Here is a 27,033-nt window from a genome sequence, read left to right as displayed (position 1 = left end):
AAGAAAATCCCCAAGCAAATTGGGGGAATGAGCAGCTCCTTTGTGCCAAGCGGAACCGCGCCGTCCTCCCTTGAGCCTGTATCCTTGTCAGGGAGCCACTAAACCAAACCTTAGTTACTCTGTGTGGCGTTAGGGCTGATCTCTAAGCTCCTGGGCTTAGTGCTCTTGTGCATCTGTCCCTGTTCCTTCCCTTCAGCAGACTGGCTTTTAGTGTCCTGGTAAAAGCAGGAAGCGTTCCCTGCTCTTGTGGTGATGGGAGCGTGTCCCATGCGCTTCCAGGATGATGTTAGTGAGTGAAGACTGGCAAGGATGTGCATGAGGTGGTGCAATACAGGAGGAGGTTTGGACAGAAGCTAAAATAAGGGTAAAACCCCTTAATTTCCTTAGGTTTATGGGATTATCGCCAAGAATGGAGCTTGATGCTGTGATTATCCAACAAGATTTTAGATGGGTTCGGAAATCCGAGACGAACTTCCCAGCAAGTTGTGTCTGAGCCAGAGCTCTTGCCGCTGCCTGATGCCCAATGCGGAATTCGGGGAGGGGGGGGGACGGGGACACGGGGACGAGTGGGAGAAGCCGGCGGCAGGTGCAGGTTTGGGCTGGAAATGCAGCGCTCACAAACGCCCTTTATCCAGGCGGGACAAAAGGCGAGTGTTCCTTCCGACGGGGGGATGAAGCGCCCAGTGTCCGGCCCTGCCGCGCTAAATGCGCGCAGTGTTTGCCACGCTCCGGCGCGCCACGGAGCTGCCGCCGTCATGGAAGCGCTCGGGGTGGTTCCTCGCCCAGCACTGCGCGGGCAGCGGGCGCAGGCAGCTCGGGGCGTCTGGCAGATGAAGCCGCAGCCGCGGGGTCTTCCCAGGGGAGCCAGACCGCAGGGAGCTCCTTCTGCCGGAGCCGCAGCCGGTGAATCACCGCGCGCCGGCTTTGCACCGGGATGTGCCGGAGACGTGGCTGTGGCTGAGGGCGCTCGCCGGCTGCCGGGCTCCCCAGCGCTCCTCAGACTCCATCGGAAGCAATCCTGCGGGAAGGGGGGAAGCACGCGGCAGCAGAGGCACTGCCCTTTTAGAGCAGGTCAAGGGATGCGGGATGCCGGTGCCCGTGTGCATCCTGGGACTGCTGTGGTGCTCAGTCCTGTTGGCATCCTTTAAACCTTTGATGACGGAGCTGAACTTGAAACCCAGGGTGAAAGGCTGGCTCGGCTTCAGCAGCGACCGGGCACATCAAGCAAGCCTTTTACCTTCACAGTGCTGTGTACCCCTATCTGTTCCGTCCTTTTTCCTCTTCCCTGCGTTGCCCTGCAAGGCCGTGGCATGGGATGTACCGGAGGGGTCCCGTGCCGGAGGGCTCCAGCATCACCCCTGGGCTGCTGCCTTTGGGGCCTTGCCCTTTGCCTCTGGCGAAGGACAGAGGCCCAGCAGGCGAGAGCAGCTCTGCTGCGCCAGGGCCGTTGGCTGACAGCTTTGGCAGGGGCTGCGCCTCCCGCATCAGCATATTGGCGGTACCGCTGGGTATTAATTATGCCTCCACACTCACGGCTATTCACATGTTAAAATTGTTTATTTGCAGCTGGCTGAGCTCAAGACAGAGGCAGAAAAGCAAGCGGCTCCCCTTGGCTGCCCTCCAGCCCCCTGTTCCTCCATGGGATGCGGCTCCCCAGGCACAGGCAGGGCTGGATCTGGCTGCTCTCTCCCAGCATCTCCGTCCTGGGGAGGATGCTCAGCTCCCCAGCCCCGGTGACCTCTTTCTGCCCTGTTTTCCTAGGAAAAGAGGCGCTGTTTGTGGCAGCGTGGTTGGGAGGATTCAGCCTATTTCACCCTCTGCTGATTTCCCTCCGTGATAAATCCCATCCCCTCCGTTGTGGGAAGTGGTGTCAGTTTAATTACTTATGGGGAGAAGGGGGAGAGCAAAGGAACTTAGGACTTGTTTTAAGCATCATTTTTATTAGCAGGTAATCCTGAAGCTCAGTTCTGTAATATAGATAGGTAGTGATGTGGCACATTTAATTTACCTAGGTGCTACTGCGTGTCAGCTTTTGGGCCTTAATTCCCAATCCCGGCTATAGACAGCTTGGCTGCCATAGTTTCACAAATTTACAGTGATCGTGGAGGAAGTCGTGGCTGTGGATGGTGCAGTCAGCAGTAAATCCCCAGTTCCCATTGGATCTGGGTTCAGAGTGGTGTGTCCCAGAGCAAAGCATCACTTAGGAGAGAGGTGCTTGAGTCTGTGGTTCCTGTGGTCCTGTGCCTCTGCTGCCGGCACCCAGGGGAGCAGAGTGGGATGCAGTGGGTGCTGTGCACCCCACTGGGGTGGTCCGTAGGGTCTCGTGCAATTTGCCACATGCCTTTGGGCACTCATCCATGATGCCCTTGCAGCCTTCCTTCCTCCTGGCCCCATGAGGGTCCCGTTCCAGCCCATCATGAACCAGTGATGCTCCAATGCCCTATTGCCATGGCGATGGCTGGTGGTGTCACGTGAAAGGACAGTGGCTGCACTGCAGGGATCCTCACGCACCAGAGCAGGGCTGGAGAGTGGCTGCGGTGGCCCCAGCTCTGTCATCCCCGTCTTGGTGAGGACTCACAATCACAGGCCAAGTATCTACCGCCGCCACCGAAGCTTTCCCCTCTTCCCGTCGCTCCAGCGTGAAAGTCACCCGCTGGGATGCAGCGGCCTCATTCTCTTGCCATACAAAGCCAGCGAGTTCCTGCACGTACTCAAACCATGCCGTGTTCCGAACGCCTTTGTAGGACACTGCCTGTCCTACTGACAAGGATGCCTTTCCTAGAGCGTGTCTCCTGCTTCCCTGCTGTGTCTTGCCTGGGTCAAACACACATCGCCCCATCCCTCCAGCCGCGGCTCCTGCTTGTGCTCTGGGCATTCGCAGGAATATTTTTGCCTCTGTCTTGCTCGGTGTTTGGAGCTGGGAAATGCTCCGGGTTCATAAATCATCCCAACAAGGACGTAACCTTGATTCCCTGTGCAATACCGATAGATCACCGAACAGGAGGCGTGAAATGGAAGAATGGCTCCATTTGTATAATTCTGCATTAAAAATCAGCCTATTCTGCATTTAACGCTGCCTGTGAAGTGTCTCCACAGTCACGGGGAGAAAGGGGCCGGTGCTGGAGAGCAAACAAGTACCTTATGAGAGGGACACAAATAGGCACCTTGTGCTGGTGCTGCCCCAGGCTGCACACTCCAGGGAGCCTGCGGAGGGTTGTGTTCTGCATTGGTCAGGAATGCTCCGAGACCATGATCCTGGTTGATTGCTTGGATGGGTTACTGAACCCAGGGATTCGGTGGGTTTGGGTTCAGGGCTTGGATGCAGGTCCAGGGCTGCCTTTCCCAGGCCACTGCTTCCCATGTTTTTAAGGTCGTCACAGGACGGAGATTATCTTGTGTTTTAGCAATCTGAGATCACTAATTGCCAAAGCATTTCTTGTGGGTGTTGTGCTTCTCAAGCTGCCTGAGGGCTTCTGGCTGTGTTTGGAGCTTCATTGGGGTGGGAAGGATTCAGTCATCCCAGCTTTCCTGGTTGAAAGGAGCTGACTGCACATGGAGCTGGTGGAAAGAGCCGCAGCATCACTGTGCCGGTCCGGGATGTGGACGTGTCCCAGCAGCCTCTTCTGACCAGCAAAGAGCACGGGAAGCTCGTGTCCTCCAGCCTCCTTGAGATTAATCTCTTAAGCACCAGCTTTCCTCCTCCTCAAAGCCCTTGAAAGGATTTGAGAAGGGGGTTTCCTATGGGCAGATGTCTGGAATGGTGGGAAAGGTGCGGCAGCTCCTTCTGAAACACCTTTGCGCCGGTAACGTTGCCTTTAAAGCGGAGATTGGCTCAGTTGGGCTCTGGAACCCTGGAGTGCTTAATGAGCATGATCCTGTAATTAGCCAAGTGGTTTCCCTGGAATCTGCTCTTGCACTTCTCGGGAGGCACAGGTAAATATTTGTAGGTGTTTCCCTTATGGCGTGAGAACACGGCTGCCTCCATCCAGCACGCTGCGGGAGCGGATCTGTGGTTCTTGAGAGCAAAGGCTTTGGGTGCGGAGGGCAAGAAGGGATTTCACCTTCTCAAGTACCTCCACTGCTCATTTCCTTTTTAACCTAATTTCAGAGTTTTGTTGAATTTTTCTTTGACTTTGAGAAGTGTTCTGGGGTAACATTCCCATTCACCTCCAAGGTGGAAAAAGGAATAACATGAAGGTTGCCCATGCTCCTCATCTCTTTGTGATGGAGAAACGGTTGTTTGTGTTCATGAAGAGCCAAAATCCTGATTTCCATAGGATTTAGTGAGCGGTGTAATCATGGCCCTGGCTGGTGCATCCTCCTACCCCTACTCTCTGGGCTGCCTTTGGGGACGTGTCTCTTGCCACCCACTTTGATGGGGACCAGGGCAGCGGGAGGGGTGTTGGGGTGAGGTCCGGGTGGTCCTGCCTCTGGCACTGCCGCATCCCTCCGCCACCGCGCCGAGCACATCGCGCTGCGTTGCCTAGACAACGGCAACTCCTACACGCTGCTATTTATTCTGAAGGACACTTGCTCTTATCTGTTGTTGCAAAGCCCTCAGAAGATCGCATGCCACGCAGAATTCCTCTGAGGTAATTGGGCTCGCTGCTCCCGTCCCAAAGCCACTCTCTGGATCTGTGCCGGCTGATGGGGTGGCCAGGAGGATGCTCCTTGGGTGACAGCCGCTTGGCCAGCATCCCTTGAGGGTAACCCTCACCATCCTTGGGGCGGGATGGGGTGCTGCCCACCCTGAGCTGTGGGTGTCCACCATCAGCAGAGGCTCTGGCCTGGGGGTGATGCCAGGAGTGAGGGACACCCATGTGCGAGGCTGGGTGTTGTACGCTGTGTTTTCCCACGTGTCCTTCTGACGCTGCAGGGAGCAGCGCAGGGATGCTCGGGGAGGTCCCGCACAGGACCAAACCCCCATAGGCTCAGGGCTGCTGTTGCTGCAGCTTGAGAATGTCACAAGCAGGCAGGAGGGAATGGGAAGAAGGGAGAAAAGAGAGTTTTCCCTGTGAACTGCCCCTCCTGGGTACCAGCAATTTGGCTTTTGGAAGCTTCCACGTGGTAGCTGGGATTTAGTGAGCACCAGGTTTGGGTTGGGTGCACCTTCCTGTGCCTTGTTCAGCTGCTGTTCATAAAATCGTGCCATCACCATCATCTCTTGGGTGGTTTGGCTTTTTTGAAGCTTCGAAACCCTTCCTCCCCCAGCCTGAACTATTTTGGTTTCTGTTATCTGTTTCTGGCTCTTCCCTTTCTCCTTCTGCGCTCTTCCCCTGCGTCACCTTTCTCCTCCCCAAAATAAGTGCTGTTACGCTTTGAAAAAACACCCAATTAGGGACAAAAAAGGCAAGAGCTCCTCTGAGCAGGAAAAGGCTGGGCCTGGGAGTATCCAGGTCAGCTCCTTTAGCTCCATTTGCTCATGCACGGGAGGGAGTGCACGAATGCCTGTGTCAAGCAGATGCACGTTTTGGTGTGCTACCAAGGGCTGTGCGGGGCGCAGCGCTGCGGAGGATTAGTCTATTTAGCCATGTAAAGCTCTCATTAACTCCTGCTGAGTTCGACAAAAGTCCTTCTTGGGTAAAAGCTGAATAAAAGGGAGTAAAGATTTCTGGGCTTTGGCCTAAGGATGTTTTGTGCTGGGGGAAAAAGAAAGGAAAAGAGAACAAGAGGAATATGCGTACGTGGCAGTTTCCTGCCATGAAACACCGTGCTTCACGTGGGGGAGCATCTTAGGAGGAGGCGTGAGTGGAGCAGAGCCTTGGAAGGTGCAGAGCCCCTGAGGATGGGGCTGCTCGTCCTTCCCTGCTGGGTCAGGGGCTGTGCCAAGGAAACTGGGTCACATTCGGTGCAGGGGGATGCTCCTGCTGCTGCGTGGGTGACCACCGCGGTGGGAGATGGGTTCCATGTGCAAATGCAGGGGGCCAGGTATCTTCTGCTTCAGCTCATGGAGGGGTTGATACCAGTGCTCACTGTGGGCTTGTACCTTGGCTTGGAGAACTGGGGAGCAGAGAACCCCAAGACTCCTGCAGTGTAGAGACCCTGGAGTGCGGCTCGTGCTGCTGGCGCTGTTTGTGCCATCTGCTTTAGGGAATTCATCTGGAAGAGCCGAGTTTGGGCAATGCTGGCTGCGTTTCATGGCACAACCCATCCTCACATCACAGCGACCGAAGAGCAGCAAAGTCGCGGGCTCGATGGGGGTCCTAGCTCATGGTGGTGGGTTTTGCGGTGGCAGGATGCCTGGTGATGCTGGCTCAGGAGGGAGGAGGATGGCACGGCTTTGGGGGCTGTGCCGGGGTGGATGCCTGGGTCGCTCCTGCGCCTTTCTAACAGGGTCGCTGTCTCTCCACAGGTCAGGTTGCCCGCTCGGAAGCCATGCTTGGATTTTAATAGCCATGTTCCACCTAGCCATGGACCTCGCCAGCTGCCAGCCCGCAGCCAGCGGTGCCGGCGGGAGGCTCTCCCCGCGGCCGGCGCTCCGGCACAGACTGTCCCGTGGCTCGCTGTGGGACACAGGGAGCACAGAGGAGCTGCGGCACCCGGGACCGTCCTGGACCTGCGCGCCCCCGACCCCCCCGCAGAGACCCCGCTCCCGACGGCCCCCCCCCGCCACCCCGCTGCCCCCCGGGCACCCCCCGCGCCAGCCACGCTCCCGGAGGGGCCGGCGGCATCTGCGCGGCCGCGGCTTCTCCCCACGGGACGGGCGACCCACAGCGCTGCCCGAGGTCATCGTGTGGGGCCCCACGGGCGAGGAGGACTCCCTGGAGAGCAGCACCTTGCCCGGCTCCTTCGCCACCGCCGCCGCCACCACCACCACCACCGCCGCTGCCACCACCACCGCCACCACCACCACCGCTGCTGCCACTGCCGCCACGCCGCCCCACGTGCCCCCCAGCACCCCGGCTCCTGTGCCCGGTGGGGATGTGCCCCGCAGCAGCCCCGGCCGCACCAGCACCGTCGAGCCGGCCGCCGGCCACAGCAGTGGTGGCAAGGATGCTCGCCCGCCCCGCGGGCTGGGAGACAGCACAGGTAGGGTCTGCCGGGGCAGTGGAGGGACCGGGATGGTTTGGGGATCACCGCGGTGTGAGGCTCATGGAGAAGAGGTGTGTGATGTTAAATAAGGGTGCTCATACAGCAAGCGGCTCCTCTGCTCCGTGGCTATTATCCAAGGCGTTTTCCAGCAGCTCCCTGTGTTTCCCATTAGCGATATCCAGCCCCATCGCCCGTAATCGCATTCAGCGTGGCGCTCGGCACAGCGGTGCGTCCCCCCAGCGCTGTCTGCTGCGTGGACATGGATGGGGAAGCTGCTTCCCATTTATTTCAAATTATATTTGTTATTGCTGGTATTAAACCGTGGGGTATCGCTGCGGAGTTTACAGAATGCGCTCGCTGTGCAGCGACTGCTTTTAGCCCACAGTGATTTTCTGGTTGAATCAAAGAAGAATTTTATGGCCTAATCTTAATCCCAATTAGTTTATCTAGCCCGGCCTGCTTGGCAGAAAGAGAGGAGGCATCCGTGATGTTGTTGCTGACTTAAGGGAGATATTTATAGCGCCGAAAATCTCCCAACCTACACACCTTTTGGATAAAAGAGTGGAACTGGCTGGACAGATTAGCGAGGGAGTACCGGTGACGAGTGCTGGCGCGAGGGCTCGCTGCGTGACGAGATCCTCAGCCTCATCTGCCCACCGAGGGGCACTGAGGGTGATGCTGCGGAGGCACCAAACCTACCACGGTCGGTGCCTCGGTGGCATTGCCCGGTTGGGTGTATGGGGTCCAGGGGCCTGGTTGTGGCAGCAGCACGTGGAATGTTGGCTCCCGGCATGTGCTGGTGCACGGTGATTGGAGTTGACTGCCGGGTTCAGGTGAGGCTGAGCCGGTGCTGCCGGTGTTGGTGTCGGCAGGGAGCCGCAGCCCCGGCAGCCTCCCAAGGGACCGGCTGCTTTAATCTGCCAGCTCTTAGCCCTCATTAGGGCCTCTTTCCAGGGCCGCAGTTTTTGCTAATTAACTTCTTTGCGCCGAGTGGTGAATGCGATAAACTCCTTCCCGGGGCTAAAGGACCTCTTTGATCTGGGCCTGGCCACCCTCAATTGAAAAGAGCCAGAGCTCCAGATCTGCTTCTCCATCCGTGGCTGGGGCTGAGCACCCAGGATTGCTCCCGCGGGGAGCACTGAGCTGTCGCTCTGCTTTGGGATGAGCATTGCGGTGCCTGGAAGCGCCGTCCGTGCCGATGCCGGTGTTGCTGGCGATGCGCCCATGCATTTTTCAGGCCCGGCTCCTCTCCGTTGCGTAAGCTTTAGCAGCTGGAAGTGTTTGTTCTCTGCTGGGAAAAACATATGGCTACAAATTAGGATTAGGTAACTTGCCTGTACTTCTGATTTGCCTCAGTGAGCACTGCCAGCCCTCATCCTGTAAAGTGCTGCACATCACAATGGGAGCCCACGGTGGGGGCAGAGGGAGGTAAGGAGGGAAGGATGCTGAGCTCACTGCTTGTGGTCCTTTGGCTTCCCCTTGGGTCAGGCTGGTCCCACTTGTTTGTGGCACCCAAGGGAGCTGGGGACCCCGTGATCCCCAGCACCCAGCAGCACCCATTCCCATTGGATTGGGTGCTGCCATCATGCTGACGAAGGCAATGCTTCACCACCATTCCCTCGCTTCCCTGCACGCGTTGTCAGGAAGGGATTTGCTACTGGTGGTGCTGGGGAGGGGGAGACCTGGTGATGGATGGGAGACCGTGGGGGTCCGCAGGGTGGGAGTGCATCACGAAGGCAGCAGCACTCACTTAGACAAGCAGCAAAAGCAATCCTGCTCGCTTAGATCTTCCTCTCACCCCACTCCTCCTCGCTGAAGAAGGCAGCAAAAAAGCCAAAAACAATGTGTCTGTGAGTCATGAGCAGCAAAAAACAAGCTCAGAAAAAATCCCACAGAGTAGAAAACACTGCAGGTAGGGAGGAGAGGAGGAGGCGAGCGGATCCATGCGCTTTGGTATTGCTGCTCCGTGCAGTGGGTGCTGCCGGGGATGCTCTGGGTCACCCAGTGCTCAGGTGCCTTTGTCCCGGTGCCACCTCCGCCTGCCCGGCGCCTGGCAGCGGGCGGTGGCAGTCAGATGGGGACGCAATATGTTCACCCAGGCGTGGTTTGTGCTTGTGCTTTCAGAAACGTGCTTCCTTTCTCGGGGGCTGTCAGAGTCAGTTTAGGCTGGAGCGTAGAAGGAGAGGAATAATTAACATGCCAGCATGCAGTGAGAGGGAAGGGCCGTGGGGACCTTTACCGGGGTGGATGCTCCCTGTGCAGGCTCAGCTCCTCCACCAAGGCTGAGCATCCTCCAGTACCGTGGGCTGAAAACAAGGAGAGAAGAGAAGAATGAATCAGAGAAGGCAGGAATTGTGCTGGCTGGGCTGTCCGAGGTTTTCCTCTCAGTATTATTAGAATAAAGCCGTCTTTAATTAAACCTTTAAAGTGCTTTATAAGGCAGAAGACTTTATGTGCCGTCTGCTGCTCTTAATGGCAGTTTGATTGCTGGTACACCCTGAGTTTGGCGCCGTGCTCTGCTCAGGATGGGGCAGAGGTGAGGGTTTAATAGGTGAGGGTGCTCCGGATGGAGGCAAGAGGCTGTGTGGGTGCTGCTGTGGGCCCCAGAACATCTTCTGGCTCCTTCCCCACTGCTGTCTGGGAGCGCATCGGGGATAAATAATCCTAAAGAGACATTAGCTTCCCTGCTGGGAGACGACCCTGCCTTCAGAAAGAGGGTGCGGGAGAGGGGGCGCTGGATGCGAGCAGATACTGGATGCAAAAGGCTTCAAAGGAATTAATTAAAGATAAAATGTGTTTAAAAGAAGACCCTGGGCGGTCGGGATGGAGCCGCCTCTTTGATCTGCTGTGCAGAGGCGTGGGGAGCCAGGGGCCGGACGGGAGGTGAGGGGCTGGTTGGTACCCCCTGCACCAGCACCCACTGGTCGCCCTCACCGGGGGTTCCCAAAGGATCCTTTGTAAGGCTGAAGGGTGAGGATGATGGCTGAAGCAGGAAGGGAACGCATCCGTGAGCTGAGCTCTCTCTGGCAAGGGAGAAGGCACTGTCTCCTCTGGGATTAGCAGATGCTGTCGTGCGTGTGTGCCCTCTCCCACGTGTGCCTGAATGAGCCAGGAGCTTTCCTCTGCTGCTCTCGCAAGTATTTATTGCTCGGTGATATTTGCTGTAGCACCTGAGCAGATAAGTCCCAGTGTCTTTAGCTTAAGCCTCCAGGATCTTCATTCTTGGCAAGAATATTTCTCCGCAGCAGCAGGAGGAGGATATTCTCCTTTCATCAGTCCCAGCCCCAAATACCAGGAGGTTTCCAGGAACCATGGTGGGGTTTTTTTGCTAAAGAGCTGTATTTCACTTCAGCTCACTGGGCTGGGTCTCAGAGCTGAGCATCCTGGTTTACCAGGGGGAAAACCAAGGGGCTTTGCCAGCCCAGATGCTGCTCCAAAGGCAAGAGGAGGGGGCTCAAGGAGGTTCTGTTGGTCAGGCAGCTCCAGGCTTTGTACCAGAGCAGGGTATTCCAGGACTTCTGCCATGTCTCCTCCCCTCTGTTTAACCCTGGTGTTTTCATAGGTGTCTGTAATTATTTTCCTTCCAAGCTATTAAACAGCAGTAGGGTTTGACTGATCCCCCCTGGGAAAGGCCGTTTGTGGCTGCGGTTGCAGCAGGACTGCCACAGAACGCTCTTGATTGAATTTTTCTGTCCGAAGGCAGCTTTATCAGCTGGCTGAAGCTTTCAGGGATCAGATGCAGTTTCTGATGGCTGGGAAGCTGTAAAGCCTCTCAAGTCCAGTGGGTTTTTCCCAGCCTCTCTGCGATGTTCGGGAAGAGATGTCCTGGTGCCCTGGCAGGGATGAGGGTGGGATGCTGAGCCCCATGAGAAGACCCCACTTTAGGGAGAGCCCCTTTGGCAGCCACTGGCACTGATGTCCCTGTGTCCCAAGGCAGCTGGGAACGATGCCCAGAGCAGGCTGGTGGCCAGTTGCCAGGCTCACGTGCCTCACTGACCAGTGGTCACCCACTGCACTGGCATTGCACACTTCTGCCTGGAGATGTGGTACCCAATGCTCAGCTATTGCAGACTGGGGAGGCTCCATGGAGCTCAGCAGCCTGGCTGTTCCCTACTCTGGGATCACTTGGCTCTTCCAGCCACATTCTGCCTGCTGGGATGCCAGCAGGGAGCCAGCCTCAGCGTCATGGGCTGTTGCTGAATCCCCCAAGAGGAATCCCTGTCAGTGTCCAAGGCGAGGTTGGACGGGGCTTGGAGCAAGCTGCTCTAGTGGAAGGTGTCCCTGCCCGTGGCAGGGGTTGGAACTGGATGAGCTTTAAGGTCCCTTCCAACCCAAACCAGTCCGTGACTGTGTGAGTCCTTTGCTGGCTCTTGCAGGCAGCAGGTACTGATCAGCCATCATGCTGGGAGATGTGGGACTGGGCCGAGGTGGTGGCTCCGGCATCAGTTGTTGGCTTCTGTGTGGGCTTTGATGCTCACCGTGGAAGTGACTTAGGAGGTTATTTTGGCCAGGAACAATTGCCATGGCACCAATTCTGTCTGTATTTTCATTGTTTCCTTCCCTATAAGATCTTCAGCCACTCCTGAGAGCCAGCCCCTTTTTGATGCTCATTACCGGGAGCCCATTTGGAATGGTCTCTCCCCAGTTTAGTGTGATGCTTTGCTGAGGGAGAGGTGTAAATCCTGCTGCCATCACCACTTCCCTCTCCATCAGTGCTGCGATGCCGTACAAGCCCCACCTTGTTCCCCAGTGCATGCTGGCAGACCCAGCCCTAGTTTCTGTTTGGGAGATTTCCCTTCTTTTGGCATTTAGATTCAGACTGGGAGTTGTGGGAAGGCTGAGGCAGAGGAAGGAGCAAGGAAGGCATCCACGTGGCGCTTGTGCAGGAAGGTGCAGCAGGTTTTTGGAGTGTCTGTTGTTTTCTACCACTGAAGGTAACTCCGATTACGCTCTCCAGAATAAAGCAGAGCTGTTTTTCCCTCTCTTAATGTTATGCAGCTCCGAGGCCTTGACAAGGGTCTTCAAAGAGTTGCAGCTCGTAGCTGTTTTTATTGGGAAAATGAAAAATACGGGCTCCCTAAGCAGGGCTGTTGAAATAAAGGCCTTGGGGGATAGAGGTTCTCTTTGTTTTTAATTAAGAGCTTATATCTCCTGTTCGCTGCCGTTGCGCACTTCTGCAGCAGCAGACATTAGCCTCGAATGGATTTTCTCGTGGAATTAATTCCGTTGATGCAGAGCTGTCCGGGAGCCGTTTCAAAAGGTGGCCGGAAAGGCCAAAACTCAGCGCTTTCATCTCGCTGGCAAATAGCTGGTCTTTAAAGTAACACAGAAAAGCAAGCCCCGGCGCTTGCTGGCTTGGAGGAGATGGGGTTTTTCCTGGGATGCTGGGGCTGTGCTCTGCAGGTTACCGCAGAGCTGCTGCCCCTGGGGAGCTGAGGTTGGGTTTCTCGCCGCAGGACGGGACCTGAAGTCCCCATTGAGAGCAGAGCTCGCTCGGACAGTGCAGCAGTGGAAAAACCCAGCGTTCTTTGAGTGCTTGCGAGGGTTCAAAGAGCGCCTTTGAAGAGCTTTCCCTCCTGGCAGGCGACACGTGAATTTCTGCTGCACCAGCAGAAGCGCAGGGGTTTGGACACACTTTCAATTCCATTAAATACTCCTCCTGTAATTACCCTCCGGTTAAATGGTCACTGCGTCAAATTGCCTGGTAAAAGCCTGGTGAGAGGGAGCCGCTCGTGGTCCCTGTGCAGGGATGAGGCGTTGGCAGCCGGTGCTGAACTCACCGGCCACTCACCGATGCCATTCCCAGTGCCAGCCCTGGTCCTGCTGGCAGCTCCTTTCTTCACCGCTTATTGAGGTGTAATTAAGGGAGCACCGTGTCTGTAGCTCACTGGGATCCAAGCTTTGCCATGTGCAGTGTTTGCTACAAACAAAACCAAGCCACCGGAATTCCTGCTTCCATGTTCTGCCCTGCAGCTCCCTCCATGTGCCGGGGGCACGAGCTCTCACTGTGAGCTATACATGTGCCAGAAGGCTTCCCACACTGGTGGAGGAGGGTAATTTTCCTTTATGAGCTATTGATTTTATCCTCCAGGTCCCTTTCCTGTGGACAGAATGGGCTCCTAGGGCTGTGTTTAAAATAATGCAGTGGTCTTTGGAACCATCTCTCTCTTTCCTCTCGCCTTTTCCCTGCGGGTGGTGTCCCAGATGGGATGTTCCCTTCTCTCATGAATGTCCCATCCATGAGCACCTTCTCTTGCAGATGGGGTGTTTCTGTTGGATTTTGCTCTGTGCAGTTCTGTACATTCCTGCGAAGGCCTAGGGGAAAGGATTTGAGATATCGAGGAAAGGATTTGATATATTTGCCAAGTAAGAATAAAGAGCTGTTAGCCTTTATTGCAGTGGGCACTGCTATAGGGATTCCTAGGAAACCACCCATCAGGTCCCTTTCCCTGTTTCCATCACTGGCGTGCTTAATGTTGTTGGGAAAGTGATCTCCTGTCCCCTTCAAATCCCTGGGCTCTGGTGCAGAATTAATATGCGATGTGAAGGAACTTTCTTCCATGCTGGTACATATGGCAACTTATGTATGTGATGGAGTCTAAAATTATCCAGCCCTTCTTTAAAGCCATGTGTCCTGCTCCAGAGAGCTGCCATGCTTCCCGGCGCTCAGCCACCTGCAATCTGTTCTGCCTGCGCCTTCCCCATGATGTAAGTGCAGGGATTAATTGCATCCTTCGGTTCTCCCGCGTCCTCGCCGTCTCTGCCTCTGCTCCTGTCTTTGCAGGTCTCATCCCGACACCGCTCCTGTTCTCAAAGGACTCGGGCACTGGGCTGGGTTTGGTGTATTTTTAGAGCCTTTCCCTCCCTCTTTGTTGGCGCTGTCCCACTGGGACCTGCTCCAAGATTGCCGCGAAGGATGCGCCGGCGCCGGGGTGGGCATCACTCCTGACCCGGCACACGTGGCGCCGCCTGGGAGCTGCTGGCTGCGTTCCTCGGCCCCATCGGGACACGGCTCCTCTCGCATCCATCCGCCAGGTTCCCAAAGTACAGGGTCAGAAGTCTTCTCCGTGCCTCGCCTTCGGGAGAAGGCGCTATCCCTGTGAATTCCCTTGGGACGTGGAAGCAGGAGGCAGAGCAGCAGACTCAGCTCTGGCTCTGCAGCAGTTGTGGGGAAGCTGAGGCAGCCCAGGGGCTGCTTCCCAGTGTCGGGACCTGATGGAGCTGGTGCAGGGGTGTTGGGTCCTCCCTGTCCTCTGCCACCAGGTCCCCAGCCCTTGCAGTCACATCCTGACCCGCTCTGTGTCCTGACAGCCTTGGTGGTTGAGCCAGTTGAAGTGTAATTGGGAGGAAGTGGAGGGAATGGGTCATTTGCAAAATAGGTGCTTGAGTTGAGGGAGAAAAGTAACCTTGGCATGTTCCTGTCCCTCTGCGCTCGGCTGTGCCAGGGTGCGGGTGAGCAGCCGTCCGTCTGTCCATCTCATGGCTCCCCAGGGAGGGAATACGTGGCTGGAAGCCCTGGGGAGCAGAACGAGAACCCCCAAATACATGGGGGCTGCAGCATCCTGCATCTGCTGTGTTTTGGGCTCTTGCCTTCTGCTGTCTTGGCACTGGGACCGTGCCAGGACCCAAAAGCCATCATTTCAGAAACGTTTGCCTTCAGGAAGTTGTTACTCCTCCATCCTGCCTCTAGAAAACCCCTTTGCTGGTGACGTCCACCGTGTCCCGCTCTGGACAGCATCCTGTCCTTAAACCCAGCCAGATCCCTGCTCTCTTCTCCAGCTCTTATCCCAGCTCTCCATCGTGTATCCACTGGGAAAGTGGAATAAGCACTACAGGCTGCTGGGTGCGCGCTACATTTCAGAGCCCCTTCTGCTTTAGTTTTGGAGGTGAGTACTCTTGGTCTGCCGGACACCAGAGCACTGTGGTCACCAGGTGGGTTCCGGGCCATCGCTCCTGTACCTGGTAACGTGCGTTCCCTGCTGGCGAGTGCTTCCTGAGTGCTGGCCATGCTTTTTGGACAGACTCCCCAGAGGTGACCTTGGTTTTGTTGTATTAAACTGTCAAGGCTGGCATTCCGGAGCGGTTGATTTACAAGCAGCATTTCCCCCTTGATGAGTGTTGTTGGCAGCGTGGGAGCAGGCAGGGACCCGACCCCCCCGGGGCACAGGGATGAGCAGAGCTGGGTGAGATGCTGTAATGAATTCCCAGGGAGTGAAAACTTGTGTCCTGCGAGAGCAGCAGGCGTGATCCCAGGTTTAAAATCCCACTGATGAACCTGGCCTCGCTGGGGCTTGGGCTGCTGCTCAGTCTCCTGCGAGCCTGCCTTGAGTGGGGTACATGGTGCTGGAAGCCAGGGAGCCGCAGCATGGCCCCAAATCCACTGCTTGGGAGTGTGGGAGAGCGCTGGGCGGCATTCCCATGGGAGCATAGGGATGCTCTGTGCGAAGTCCCTGCAGAGAGTGGTGCTGAGGGCTATGGAGGAGGCACAGGCTGTCCCCAGTGTGTCTCTCCCAGGAGGGTTTTCCACCCACTGTTGCTGCTGCTGGGAAGGGATGGGTGTACATAGAACAGCCGGGTGGGCAGCGTCTGCCCACCTCATGGAATCCTAGACTGGGTTGAAGGGAACTGGATCCAGCTCCAACCCTTGCCATGGGCAGGCACACCTTCCACTAGAGCAGGTTGCTCCAAGTCCCACCCTCATCCTCACCCATGGACAGCGGTTGGAAGCCTGTGCAGGCTTCCATAGGGAGAAGCAGCCGTGCACACCCGGGATAGCTGGGAGTGCTGCGCATGTATCGCACAGGTCCATGTATACGTATATATGGATGAAACTACAGATGTAAAAAGCTGCTGCTTTTCCTGCCATGCCAACATGTACTTACTTATTAAAAATACCATCCATCAGGAGCTGCAACATCTGTTTGTGAAAAATAGCACATCCTTGGGCCACAGCCAGCAAAATCATTTCATTACGAAATTGCAACTGTAAAGCAGCACAAAATCACAAACATACTGTACATCGAGATGCTTTTGTTTCCAAACTGCTCATTAGGACTGATACACGAGCCAGAATTATACCCTGTTTAAGGTGAATTAGGAGAAAATGAGCCCGTCCGACCTTCTAAGTGAGCAGCAGTTAGTGCAGTAATTATTATCTCTGGTTAATCCTGCACCCACTGCAAGGCTGCGCTCACGTTTCCCTTTCTGTCCCGGAGGGGATGCGGCTTCACATCTCTTCCGTTCTTCGTGCCTAATTCGGGCTGACAGGGAACATACTTGAGAGGATAGGAAATGAGAAGCTGGGCTTAAAGATGCCTCTCTGTAAGCAGGGAGAGGATCAGGTCTGCCGGGGCTGGGAGTGGCAGGGGCTTTGCTCATCCTTGCGGGATCCCCTTGGCTCCCATTCCCATTCCCTCTCGTTTCCTCTCTCCGCAGGTCTGGCGGTTCATCAGATAATCACTATAACCGTGTCCCTCATCATGGTCATAGCCGCTCTGATAACAACTCTTGTCTTAAAAAACTGGTAAGGTCCCTCCTGGGTCTCTTGGGCTGGGGAGGATGGCGTGGGGATGGGGGAGTCCTTTTCATTAACAGCTCTGGGTGCTAACACCTGCAGCATCCACCGGGGTAGCTTTGGAAAGGCATTGCAGGAGAAAATGGGGTTTTGCAGTGGGATCTCCAATGGGAGCTGAAGCCCCTGGGTTTGCTGTGCTTTGGGGCTGGGGTCAGTGGGTCCCACTTGGGGCACAGGCACAGCGCTGCTCCAGGCTTGAGTCGCTGCCACGTGATGCCACATGGGAAGGTCAAAGTCATGCGTCTGGCCACAGCAAGAGCTCCCTCAGGGTGCCAGGACCTGCCCCGTGCCTGGTGGCACCTCCTCAGCAGCCTTGCTTAAGCAGCTTTGCTGCTGCTCCTTAAATCCCCAGCCTGGCTCAGCCAAGCAGTTGAGTTTCCTGCGACCCCAGGGATGCAAGGGCACCTTCTGAGCCCCTCGGGTGCTGCCGGGTTGAAGTGTGCCCCATCCCTCCTGTGCTTCTCCAGCTTCATTTGCTCCCCTTTATTCTCTCAGCGTGGCTGGGCGTATGGCAAAATAGGTTAGCGCTTCGCTTCAGGCACTCGTGGCTTTACCTATTTTCCCAGGGAAACTGGCCTACTTTGAGGTCAGTGCTGCCGGTCGAGGGATTCGGATGCAGCCCTGGGCCGGTGGGAGAGCTGCCGTGGTGGGTTCTCTCCTCCATCATCTCCTCCCGCCCACCCGAGCTCTCCATGGGCACTGCAGCAAATCGATTCCTGCACCCAGGAGGGAATTAGAGAAGCTGGTGGAGGAAGAAGCCTGCTCATTCCCCGGGATTAGAGGAAAACCTATTTGCAGGGCTATGGAGGCATCTTAATCTGGGCAGAGCTGTAGTGCAGCATTGCAGCCGGCCACAGTGCGGGGTTACTCGCCCTGCAGCCGAGCTTGCTTTGCTGGGAGTGAGCCCATGGGGACACATCAGGAGTGCAGCCGGGGATGCTCCTTTCTGTGTCTCGGATGGGGTTTACTTGACAAAACTTGCTTACTGGAAGTAATATTCCAGTGAAGGAACAGGGGAAATACTCTGTCAGAGGGTTTTCTCTAATAGCAGTCGTAAGCCGTATGTATCATTGATCTGGCTGACCACAGCTTAGCAGAACAGCTCCAGTAACCTCCTGCTGAAGCCAAAAAGGGCAAACAAATAAATACAGCAATCAGTGAGGAACAGAAACTGTTTACCATGGGTAAGATGGGGAAATGAGCAGGGAACCCCCGCAGACAAGCACGGTCCGCGTGTCCCAGGCAGAAGGCAGCACCCCATGAGTTTGCTCAGCTCTGGTATTTGCCGAACAGCTTTGGTGTTTGAGGGCACATGTTGGGCTGCCCCCGGTGCTGCTGGTACAGGCAAGGGCTGGGCGGTACTGGTCCCCTTGGGTGGGAGGTGAGTGATGGCTGTGCCACGCCAGTGTCCTCCTTGTTGCTGCTGCAACGTGCTGGGGGAGCTGGTGGTTATTTCGGGGGCTGTCTCTTTGGGTTGCATCAGCCAGTACAGGGCAAGACTTGTCCCAGTGCTGCTGCTCCCCGGCTGCCGCTGCCCCTGGAGCTGCATCTTCCCAAACCCCAGCATTGCGATAGGCGCTGTCTGTCCCGCTCAGGGTAAAAGTGACATCTTAATTAAATCAGCATCCAGCCCCTTAAACAGGACCAGCCTGACGGAGGGCGGGTTCCTGCTGCCTGGTGCTCTCCTTGTTCCCCATGGACTGAACCGGGAGCCGTGATCCTAGGGGAGTTAGCGTGAGGCAGTCATCCCTGTGCTGACGGGGAGGGCGTCTGCTGTGCCAGGCTGGGCTCCGAGCTTATTTATCCCCATAAGTTAAAGCCTTCGTGTGCCTCCCAAACGGGAAGCGTTTCACGTCGTTGTTCTCCCCTGCATCTTCTCACTTAAAAGAAGGCTTTCGTTTCCTGCAGGTATAAAGGAATGAGTGGTTAAGTCATTCCTCTGATGCTAAAAAGCCCGCATCTAAAATTAAAATGTGATCCTTAAAACCAAGCCGAGCCAAGTGACTGCCTGATTGTGGCTGATCTTCCCAGAGCACCCAAATCCTTACCTAGCACTGAGCGAGGCAGAGCTAAGGAACCCTTACCTAGCACTGAGGTGTAGCTAAGGAATCCTTACCTAGCACTGAGGTGTAGCTAAGGAATCCTTACCTAGCACTGAGGTGTAGCTAAGGAATCCTTACCTAGCACTGAGTGAGGTGTAGCTAAGGAATCCTTACCTAGCACTGAGGTGTAGCTAAGGAATCCTTACCTAGCACTGGGTGAGGTGTAGCTAAGGAATCCTTACCTAGCACTGGGTGAGGTGTAGCTAAGGAATCCTTACCTAGCACTGAGGTGTAGCTAAGGAATCCTTACCTAGCACTGAGGTGTAGCTAAGGAATCCTTACCTAGCACTGGGTGAGGTGTAGCTAAGGAATCCTTACCTAGCACTGAGGTGTAGCTAAGGAATCCTTACCTAGCACTGGGTGAGGTGTAGCTAAGGAATCCTTACCTAGCACTGGGTGAGGTGTAGCTAAGGAATCCTTACCTAGCACTGAGGTGTAGGTCCTTACCTAGCACTAGGTGTAGCTAAGGAATCCTTACCTAGCACTGGGTGAGGTGTAGCTAAGGAATCCTTACCTAGCACTGGGTGAGGTGTAGGTAAGGAATCCTTACCTAGCACTGAGCGAGGTGTAGCTAAGGAATCCTTACCTAGCACTGAGCGAGGTGTAGCTAAGGAATCCTTACCTAGCACTGGGTGAGGTGTAGCTAAGGAATCCTTACCTAGCACTGAGGTGTAGCTAAGGAATCCTTACCTAGCACTGGGTGAGGTGTAGCTAAGGAATCCTTACCTAGCACTGGGTGAGGTGTAGCTAAGGAATCCTTACCTAGCACTGAGTGAGGTGTAGCTAAGGAATCCTTACCTAGCACTGAGGTGTAGCTAAGGAATCCTTACCTAGCACTGAGGTGTAGCTAAGGAATCCTTACCTAGCACTGGGTGAGGTGTAGCTAAGGAATCCTTACCTAGCACTGAGGTGTAGCTAAGGAATCCTTACCTAGCACTGAGCGACGTGTAGCTAAGGAATCCTTACCTAGCACTGGGTGAGGTGTAGCTAAGGAATCCTTACCTAGCACTGGGTGAGGTGTAGCTAAGGAATCCTTACCTAGCACTGGGTGAGGTGTAGCTAAGGAATCCTTACCTAGCACTGGGTGAGGTGTAGCTAAGGGCCCATAAGATGAGTTTATGCCCCCTTCCTGTCCCCAGCTGCGCGCAGAGCGGGCGCCCGCGGCGCAACAGCCACCAGCGCAAGCTGGACCAGCAGGAGGAGAGCTGCCAGAACCTGACCGACTTCGCGCCCGCGCGCGTGCCCAGCGCCCTCGACATCTTCACCGCCTACAACGAGACGCTGCAGTGCTCCCACGAGTGCGTCCGCACCCCCGTGCCCGTCTACGCGGAGGAGGCGCTGCGCTCGCCCGGGGACTATAAAACCACCTTCAATGGAAACAGGTAAGGCGGGATGGGGAGAGCCGTGCCGGTGCTGGTTCCCAACGGGAGATGCCCACTGGCTTCTCCCAGCTTCCTCCGTCTCTCTGAACCGTGGTGCTCGTTGACGGATGTTACTCAGTGACATCCATCCTCATCGGCAGGATGAGGGCTCCACTGGCCCCATAGGCAGCTCCATCCTCAGCGTCGCCTTAGAATATCACAGCATCAGAGAATGGAGTCTTAGAATCACTGGGCTGGAAAAGACCTTTAAGATGATCGAGTCCAACCAGCAAGCCCTGGCAGTGTGGAGCACCGCACGTTTTCCAGTTCCCGACAGCACGCAAAATGCTGCTGGACCCAGCGTCCAGCATCCGTGCTGTCTGCTGAGCGGCATCACGGGAGCCGCTGGGTTGGGAGTGAGCAGGGTGATTAATGGAGGAGCCAAATGAGCTCTTAGTCTGGTGTGAAATAATCATGCTTTAACGAGGCGTCTTGGGAGCAGCTGGTGGCACAGGGCGAAAGCACGAGCACTTCTCTGCATGCCCCATGTCTGTCAGGAGGGATGCTCAGCAGGCCTGGCTCCCCGAGCCCATTCACTGGGTGCTGCTGGGGTTTTACCGTGCTGTAGATGCGTGGCTCCCAGCAGAGGCAGAGGGGGAATCAGGAGGAGGGTTTTGAGGGAGGAAATGAGCATGCAGTGCTCTGCACAGCCTGGCTGGCCGTGGTGGACGTGCCACCCCCAGCTGGTGTCTACCTGCATGAAGGAGAGAAGCCTGGAAGCCAACAGCTTTTTAACCAGCATCTGCGTGCGCATGGGGTTGTGCTTTGCACCTCGCTGGTTTCCAAGGCCGATAAGCCCATTCCAAGCGTTACTTTAGAGAGGTGGTTGGTTTTGCCCTCTAAACCAGCTGACTTGTGCTGCAGGCCACCGCAGCTTGCTCCTGGTGTGTTACATACCAGCACCCGCAAGCCCCTTTTTGTGCTCACTGCAGACCCTCTTCTTCTGACCGGCATCTTATTCCCGTGGCCTTTGTGTCTGAGAAATGGTTTGAGATCTCCTGCTGACTGGCCGAAACCTGTTTGACTTCTGGGGCAGGGCAGACGCCATCGGGCTGTTTTCTGGTAGGTATCGCGCTCCCCCCACGCCTGTCCCCTGCCTGCTCCGTGCCTCTCGTCCCCTGCTCACGTGCGGTTCCTCTCCTCCTGCCTGGTGCGTCCTCCTGCTCCTGCTTCTTTCGGGATGTCAGAAACCACCTCTCGGGATGCCCACAGGATGCTGTGGATGGGATGCTGGGTACCACAGAGGTGAATTGCAGTCAGGCCAGAGCAAAAAGGCAGGGACTGAGATGGATGTGGATTTAAGAGTAATGGGTCCCTGGGGCAGCCTTGAACTTCAAGCCTGATCCTGTGGTTCCAGCCCACCTCGACAAGCAGTAGTAATTTCCATGCTGTGAAGTGGCCTGGTCTGTAATTAACCTCTTGTTGCATGATGGACAGCCCAGCTCGTTCATGAGTCATGCCGCTGACATGCACGCTTCCTTGGTACCTGAAAGCTCATGTGATGATGTTTGCTGTCATAAACACTGCCATGTGAGGGTGCTGGGGTCCTCCTCTTCCTTCTCCTCGTCCTCTTCCTCCTGTGCCTTTCCTTGCCCTGTGGGAAGCGCATCCTGCAAGCCCACGTGTGCAGTCCCTAGCAGCCAGGTTCGCACCTCAGGTCCTGCTGTGTTGTGTGATGTACTGCTCTCAGGAGTACCCTGTTGGGGATGCTTTCCTGGTTTGGAGCTGCCTTGAGCCGTTTTTCCCTCCTTGTATTGCTGTTGAAGGCAGCAGCAGGAGCAGTTAGGGTTTGTTGCGTGGGGCTCACTGTGGGGCACCGGTGCCCGTCTGAGCCACGCAGTCAGGTGAATTAATGGGTCTGTCCCACATCCCTGCTGTAATGAATCATATATTCAGTGTAAATGAAATTTGCAGCCTTCCCTGACTGCAGCTTGCTCAGAATAGCCTGCTTAACATTACACTCAGCTATTGAACCCAGAAATATAATTAGATTAGAATGGAAGGGAATAAAAAGTTAATGGTCTCGGCTGTGCTGGGGGCTGGCGGTGTCTGGGCAGCTCAGGTGAGGTGTGCACAGGGAGCACAAGGCACAGAGCAGGAGTTCACCCATCGGCCCGCTGGTGGCTTTGCCCATAGCTGCCATCAGCAGCTCTTGTGCCTGAAGTAGAGGGAAGGAGGATGAGCAGCTCTGAGCTCTTGCCTGCTGTGGGAAGCCTGTGCAATTCCTGCCTGAAGTCCTGTGAATCTCGGTGCCAAAGACTGCTCCCTGGCCGTCTCCACAGATCTTCTTCAATAGCCCAAAGCCATCCCATCATGCCTTATTAAATCCTTGAAATTCTCATTGACCCGTTTTCATGGAATCCATAAAACGCGTATTGACGCGCTCTGGAAAAATCTATCCGAGTCGTACCTGGAGCATTAGCTCCATAACAGGGTTTCAATTATTTATCCAGCTCTGGACGCTAGTGTTTGGTTTCATTAATGTTGGCAAAGTGAGATTAATCCAAAGCTGTTCTCTGCGTGTGTACATGGACGTGTGTGTGTTTGCACCGGGTGTTTAGGGAGCACACAAGCATAAGTGGTTCATCACGGTGAGAGCCAGGCAGCTGCCAGAGATCCCTCCCGTGTGTGGGGAGTAATGGAGAGAGCATCAGCACGGCGCAGGTACTGCAGAGACTGCCCTCGTCCCAGAACGGGGTCAGCCCAAATCCTTTGGAAGTCAGAAAAGGGTCACTTAGTATTTTTTCCGTGCTGTACTGTTTCCTACATCTTCTATCATGATGTGCTTGGTAGGTTGAGGACCTGCCAGGGTCTCAGTGTTGGTGTCTCCTGAGGGGGCTTTACTGCTGGCAGCATCCGGTTGAAGGATGCGTTTTGCATGAATCCATGTGTGCCAGCTGGGACATCCCGCAGGCAAAAGGGATATTCCAAGTTGCACATGTCACTGTGTGAGGTAGAACCTTCCCAGAGAAGGCATTGGGTTAAGCTCCCTGGTAGACTGTCTCCCTGTCGTTAGGGTGGCCTTGTGCTGTCACTGTATGGATGCTGCAGGAGGATGGTGGGATGAGGATACCTTTCCAGCTCTCATTTCTAGAGGAGAGGCTGGTGGTGAAGTTGATGCTTTGGGCTGCACCTCTTCTGGAGAGATCAGTGTCTTCCTGGCTGGCTTTTCCAGCAGCAGCAGCAGCACATCCTGGAGGCAGCAGTTAGTGTTGAAGCCCTGTCCCTCAGCGGAGGAGGAAGGATGCTCTCCATCCTGGCTGGAAGGGTTGTGTGCAGCGTTCTCTTCCCAGCCCCTTTCTCTTGGTGTGTGCAGCATGAGGGGGGCACCCCAAAGCCAGGGGGCAATCCTCACTCTGCAGGCACACGGCCATGCACCAGGAGGGGTTGGACACTGCGCTGGACCCCGTGCCAGCAACCTCACTCCATGGAAAGGCTCAAAGCCTTTTACAAGGTTTAATTGATGGCCCTCCACAGCTCCTAGCTGTCTAACAAGCAAATTAGTCCTCTGAACATGCAGAGTCAGAGCTGGAGGTGCAAGACGGACGCAGGGCAGAGAGGGTGTGAGGACATTTGGACTAGATGAGCACCGGGAGGCCGGTTGGAGTTTAATGTGCACTTTGCAGCTGGCAGCCCGTCAGCACTGTGCTGTACCTAAATGGCAGCCTGGCATTTGAGGGTGCTGCTGGCAGCATAAGGCTGGGCGGGTGCAGGCAGCAGATGTAAGGGACCGCACCATGGAACCGTCTCCAGCCTGGAGAGCTGCAGGCAGCGCTGAGCTCGTGTCAGGAAACCTGGTGAAGCTCATCTGGTTACACGGCAAGCAGATGTTGAAGTTATTTCCTGGGGTCAGATTCATCCGGTGCCAAGAGGAGTGATGGAGAGCGTTCCTGTGCCTCTGGCACGGTCCCTGCTGAGGCACTGGCAGCTCCGCGTGCAGATGCAGCCACAGCATGGCCTGGGGCTGGTCTAGGTGAAGAGTAAAGCAGTCACTTATAGCATTTGTGCCAGGCAGCTCAGGGATTATCTGCATGGGGGCTTAAGAAGCAAAACTGCCTGTGCCCTGATCACAGTAGATGACAGAGGAGATGCGGCAGAGGCAGGAACAGCCGTTCTGCAACCCAAAAGGTGAAGTTTGCTGGAGGCTCAAGTGGCTTTGGCTGGGCACTGCAGCAAACGGAGGCAGTTTTGGTTTGATTTCATACTGTCTTTGGGGCTTTCTGAAATGAAGTTTGAGATTTCGTGTTGTTCTTGTCCTTAATCCCGCTCTCTTTGACTGAAAACCCCATGGAATGAGATTATACAAAAATCTGTAAGGTTGATCAAGCGCTGACCTACTTTGCACAAAGAGAGGCTGTTTGGAATACAATACAAATTGTACGTCCTGCAATGCATGCGTTAGATAGGATTCATCCAGGACTACGTAAACATTCGGCATTGCTGTTAGGGAAGTGGCCATCCGGGACCTGAAAAATCATCCTGGCTGCGGTAACATTGATCTGACCCCAGCTTCTGCACAAGGTGGATAAAATGCGCAGCGCTGTGTGGTAATTCCACGCTTTGAACACAGCGAGCAGCTGCTGTGATGGCCCCGTTCTGCCTAACAACAGCAAATGGTTTGTATTAACATTAACAGATAATGAGTCATCGTAAAAAATCCAGGCTTGTCTTGGAGGAATAACAGCAGTCCCGGCACAGCCCCGGCGCGGGAGATTAAGGACTCAGTCAAATCTGTCTCGCTAATTAAGACTGGAGCCTTGTTCTTGGAGGTGGTGATTGGGCATCTTGCCTTCAAATAATGCTGAGGAAAGAGCCCTGGAACAAAAAGCCTTCCCAGGGCTGGTAGCCAGCTTGTGTGGCTCAGGGCAGAGCTGTGGACCGGGGGCACTGGATGGGGATGAAGCCCACACATGGGCAGTGGTCTCGAGACACTTGGCTGCATTACAGTGTGTAACACTCCACACCAAGTCATACTGCATGTGAAGTGGATGCATTACAGTGTGTAACACTCCACACCAAGTCATACTGCATGTGAAGTGGATGCATTACAGTGTGTAACACTACACACCAAGTCATACTGCATGTGAAGTGGATGCATTACAGTGTGTAACACCCCACACCAAGTCATACTGCATGTGAAGTGGATGCATTACAGTGTGTAACACTCCACACCAAGTCATACTGCATGTGAAGTGGATGCATTACAGTGTGTAACACTCCACACCAAGTCATACTGCATGTGAAGTGGATGCATTACAGTGTGTAACACTCCACACCAAGTCATACTGCATGTGAAGTGGATGCATTACAGTGTGTAACACTCCACACCAAGTCATACTGCATGTGAAGTGGATGCATTACAGTGTGTAACACTCCACACCAAGTCATACTGCATGTGAAGTGGATGCATTACAGTGTGTAACACTGCACACCAAGTCATACTGCATGTGAAGCAAGCAGCCACACACAGATGGTGGGGAGTAATTGCCTTCACATGGAGGTTTCAGGATTATGTAGGGAGAGAGCTTTCGGAAGGCAGCAAATAAATAGCTTAAGAAGAACTTCTGTAGGATCTCTGGGTTTGATGCTTAACCAGTTCCATACTGATCTCTTTAGGGCATCTAACTTTAGGGAATTTTGTTAGTGCTCATCACTGTCTTCTCACCTGCCAGAGCATTCGCTGCTCTCAGCACAAGTATGAACAACCCCAGGATGCAAGGGGGATCAGAAGGAAATAATGCTTTGGAAGAGGTCCTGAGGAAATAGTGTGCATTTAGACCCACCTCTTCCACTGCTCATCAAAAGCATCCCCGGCCCATCACGTGTGCCCTGCTCTGAGGGCTGCCTCGAGGAACGTGGCTGAGAATGGGCTGGGAAGGGCTGAGGCTTCAGTGGGGAGGCTGAAGGAGTGATCCCAGTCCCGATCCCACCACAGACTGGTGTCTGGTCACCAACACCCTGCTTCTTCCATGCCCATCCCCAAGGGTGCCATTGGTGCTTGTGCCCCTGAGCCCTGCGGGGAGGCGGGGGAAGGCTCCAGGGGATCACCAGAGCAGCAGTGCAAGTCATGGTGCTGTTCCCTTGTCGTGATTTAATCTTTCTTTTTCTTCTTGTCCTTCACAGGATTCCATTGGTGAACCTGTAAAAAATATACAAAAATAATGGGTTACCTGTACCTACCATTTCTGTTTACCAGTAGGAGACTCAAAGAGCAGCGTTCTATGGGCCAAATCTATTTTTATACAAATGAACACGCCTGTAGGGAACTGCGATGGACAGAGAGCGCGTTTGGTGGGGAAGAGGAAGGGAAATGCGTGAGCAAAGGATCCCATGAGGAAGAGGAGCCGGCGGGGGACTGAGGGAAGGGCTGAGCGCCTGGAGCCTGGACGTGGACGTGACTCTGAACCTGTGCCAATAATACCATTATGTGCCATGTACCGATGCAAAGGCTTGGCGAGGAGCCGAAGCCGAGTCGCTAACGCCTGGAAAACATTGTGGAGGACGAGTGGGGCGTCTCTTCTGGTGGGGTCATCCATTCCGGTCCATCCGCGTACATACATGCGATACGTGTAGAGAGAAAATATATATATATATACACACACAACCACTTTTTGTACTGTAGCAATTTTTGAAGATCTTAAATACTCATTTTTAAAGAAGATGTCATGGGCTAAAAGTCTCATTTCTTTAACACGCATTATACAAACCAGGTGAGCCGATGTTTTCTACTTTGGCAGCTTGCCTTTTGAACCTATATGTGTATATATAGGTAGACATATATACATATATATACGTGTGTGTGTGTATGTATAGACATATATATGTATGTATACATATATATATATATATATATATATAGTTTTGGTTCCTTTTGGAAATGCTTTTCCAGCAGTTGGGACGTGAC

The 27,033-nt window shown here is 54.8% G+C and overlaps 1 protein-coding gene across 1 annotated transcript in view; it reads left to right on the top strand.

Moving 5' to 3' along the window:
* The window catches only part of AJAP1 (adherens junctions associated protein 1), a 34,786-nt gene extending 7,996 nt beyond the window's left edge, over positions 1 to 26,790 (top strand). The window contains exons 2-6 of the mRNA XM_062614535.1: positions 6,353 to 7,029; positions 16,468 to 16,555; positions 19,848 to 20,090; positions 21,062 to 21,191; positions 26,253 to 26,790. Coding sequence (XP_062470519.1) covers positions 6,353 to 7,029; positions 16,468 to 16,555; positions 19,848 to 20,090; positions 21,062 to 21,134 — 1,081 coding nt within the window. The 3' untranslated portion in view covers positions 21,135 to 21,191; positions 26,253 to 26,790. The remainder of the gene's footprint in view (positions 1 to 6,352; positions 7,030 to 16,467; positions 16,556 to 19,847; positions 20,091 to 21,061; positions 21,192 to 26,252) is intronic.
* Positions 26,791 to 27,033: the final 243 nt, after the last annotated feature.

This window comes from Pezoporus occidentalis, unplaced genomic scaffold (genome assembly GCF_034315485.1).
Source record: "Pezoporus occidentalis ecotype Australia unplaced genomic scaffold, CSIRO_AGI_Poc_V1 ctg176, whole genome shotgun sequence".
Taxonomy (NCBI): domain Eukaryota; kingdom Metazoa; phylum Chordata; class Aves; order Psittaciformes; family Psittacidae; genus Pezoporus; species Pezoporus occidentalis.
This window is presented reverse-complemented; position numbering and strand designations above follow the sequence as displayed.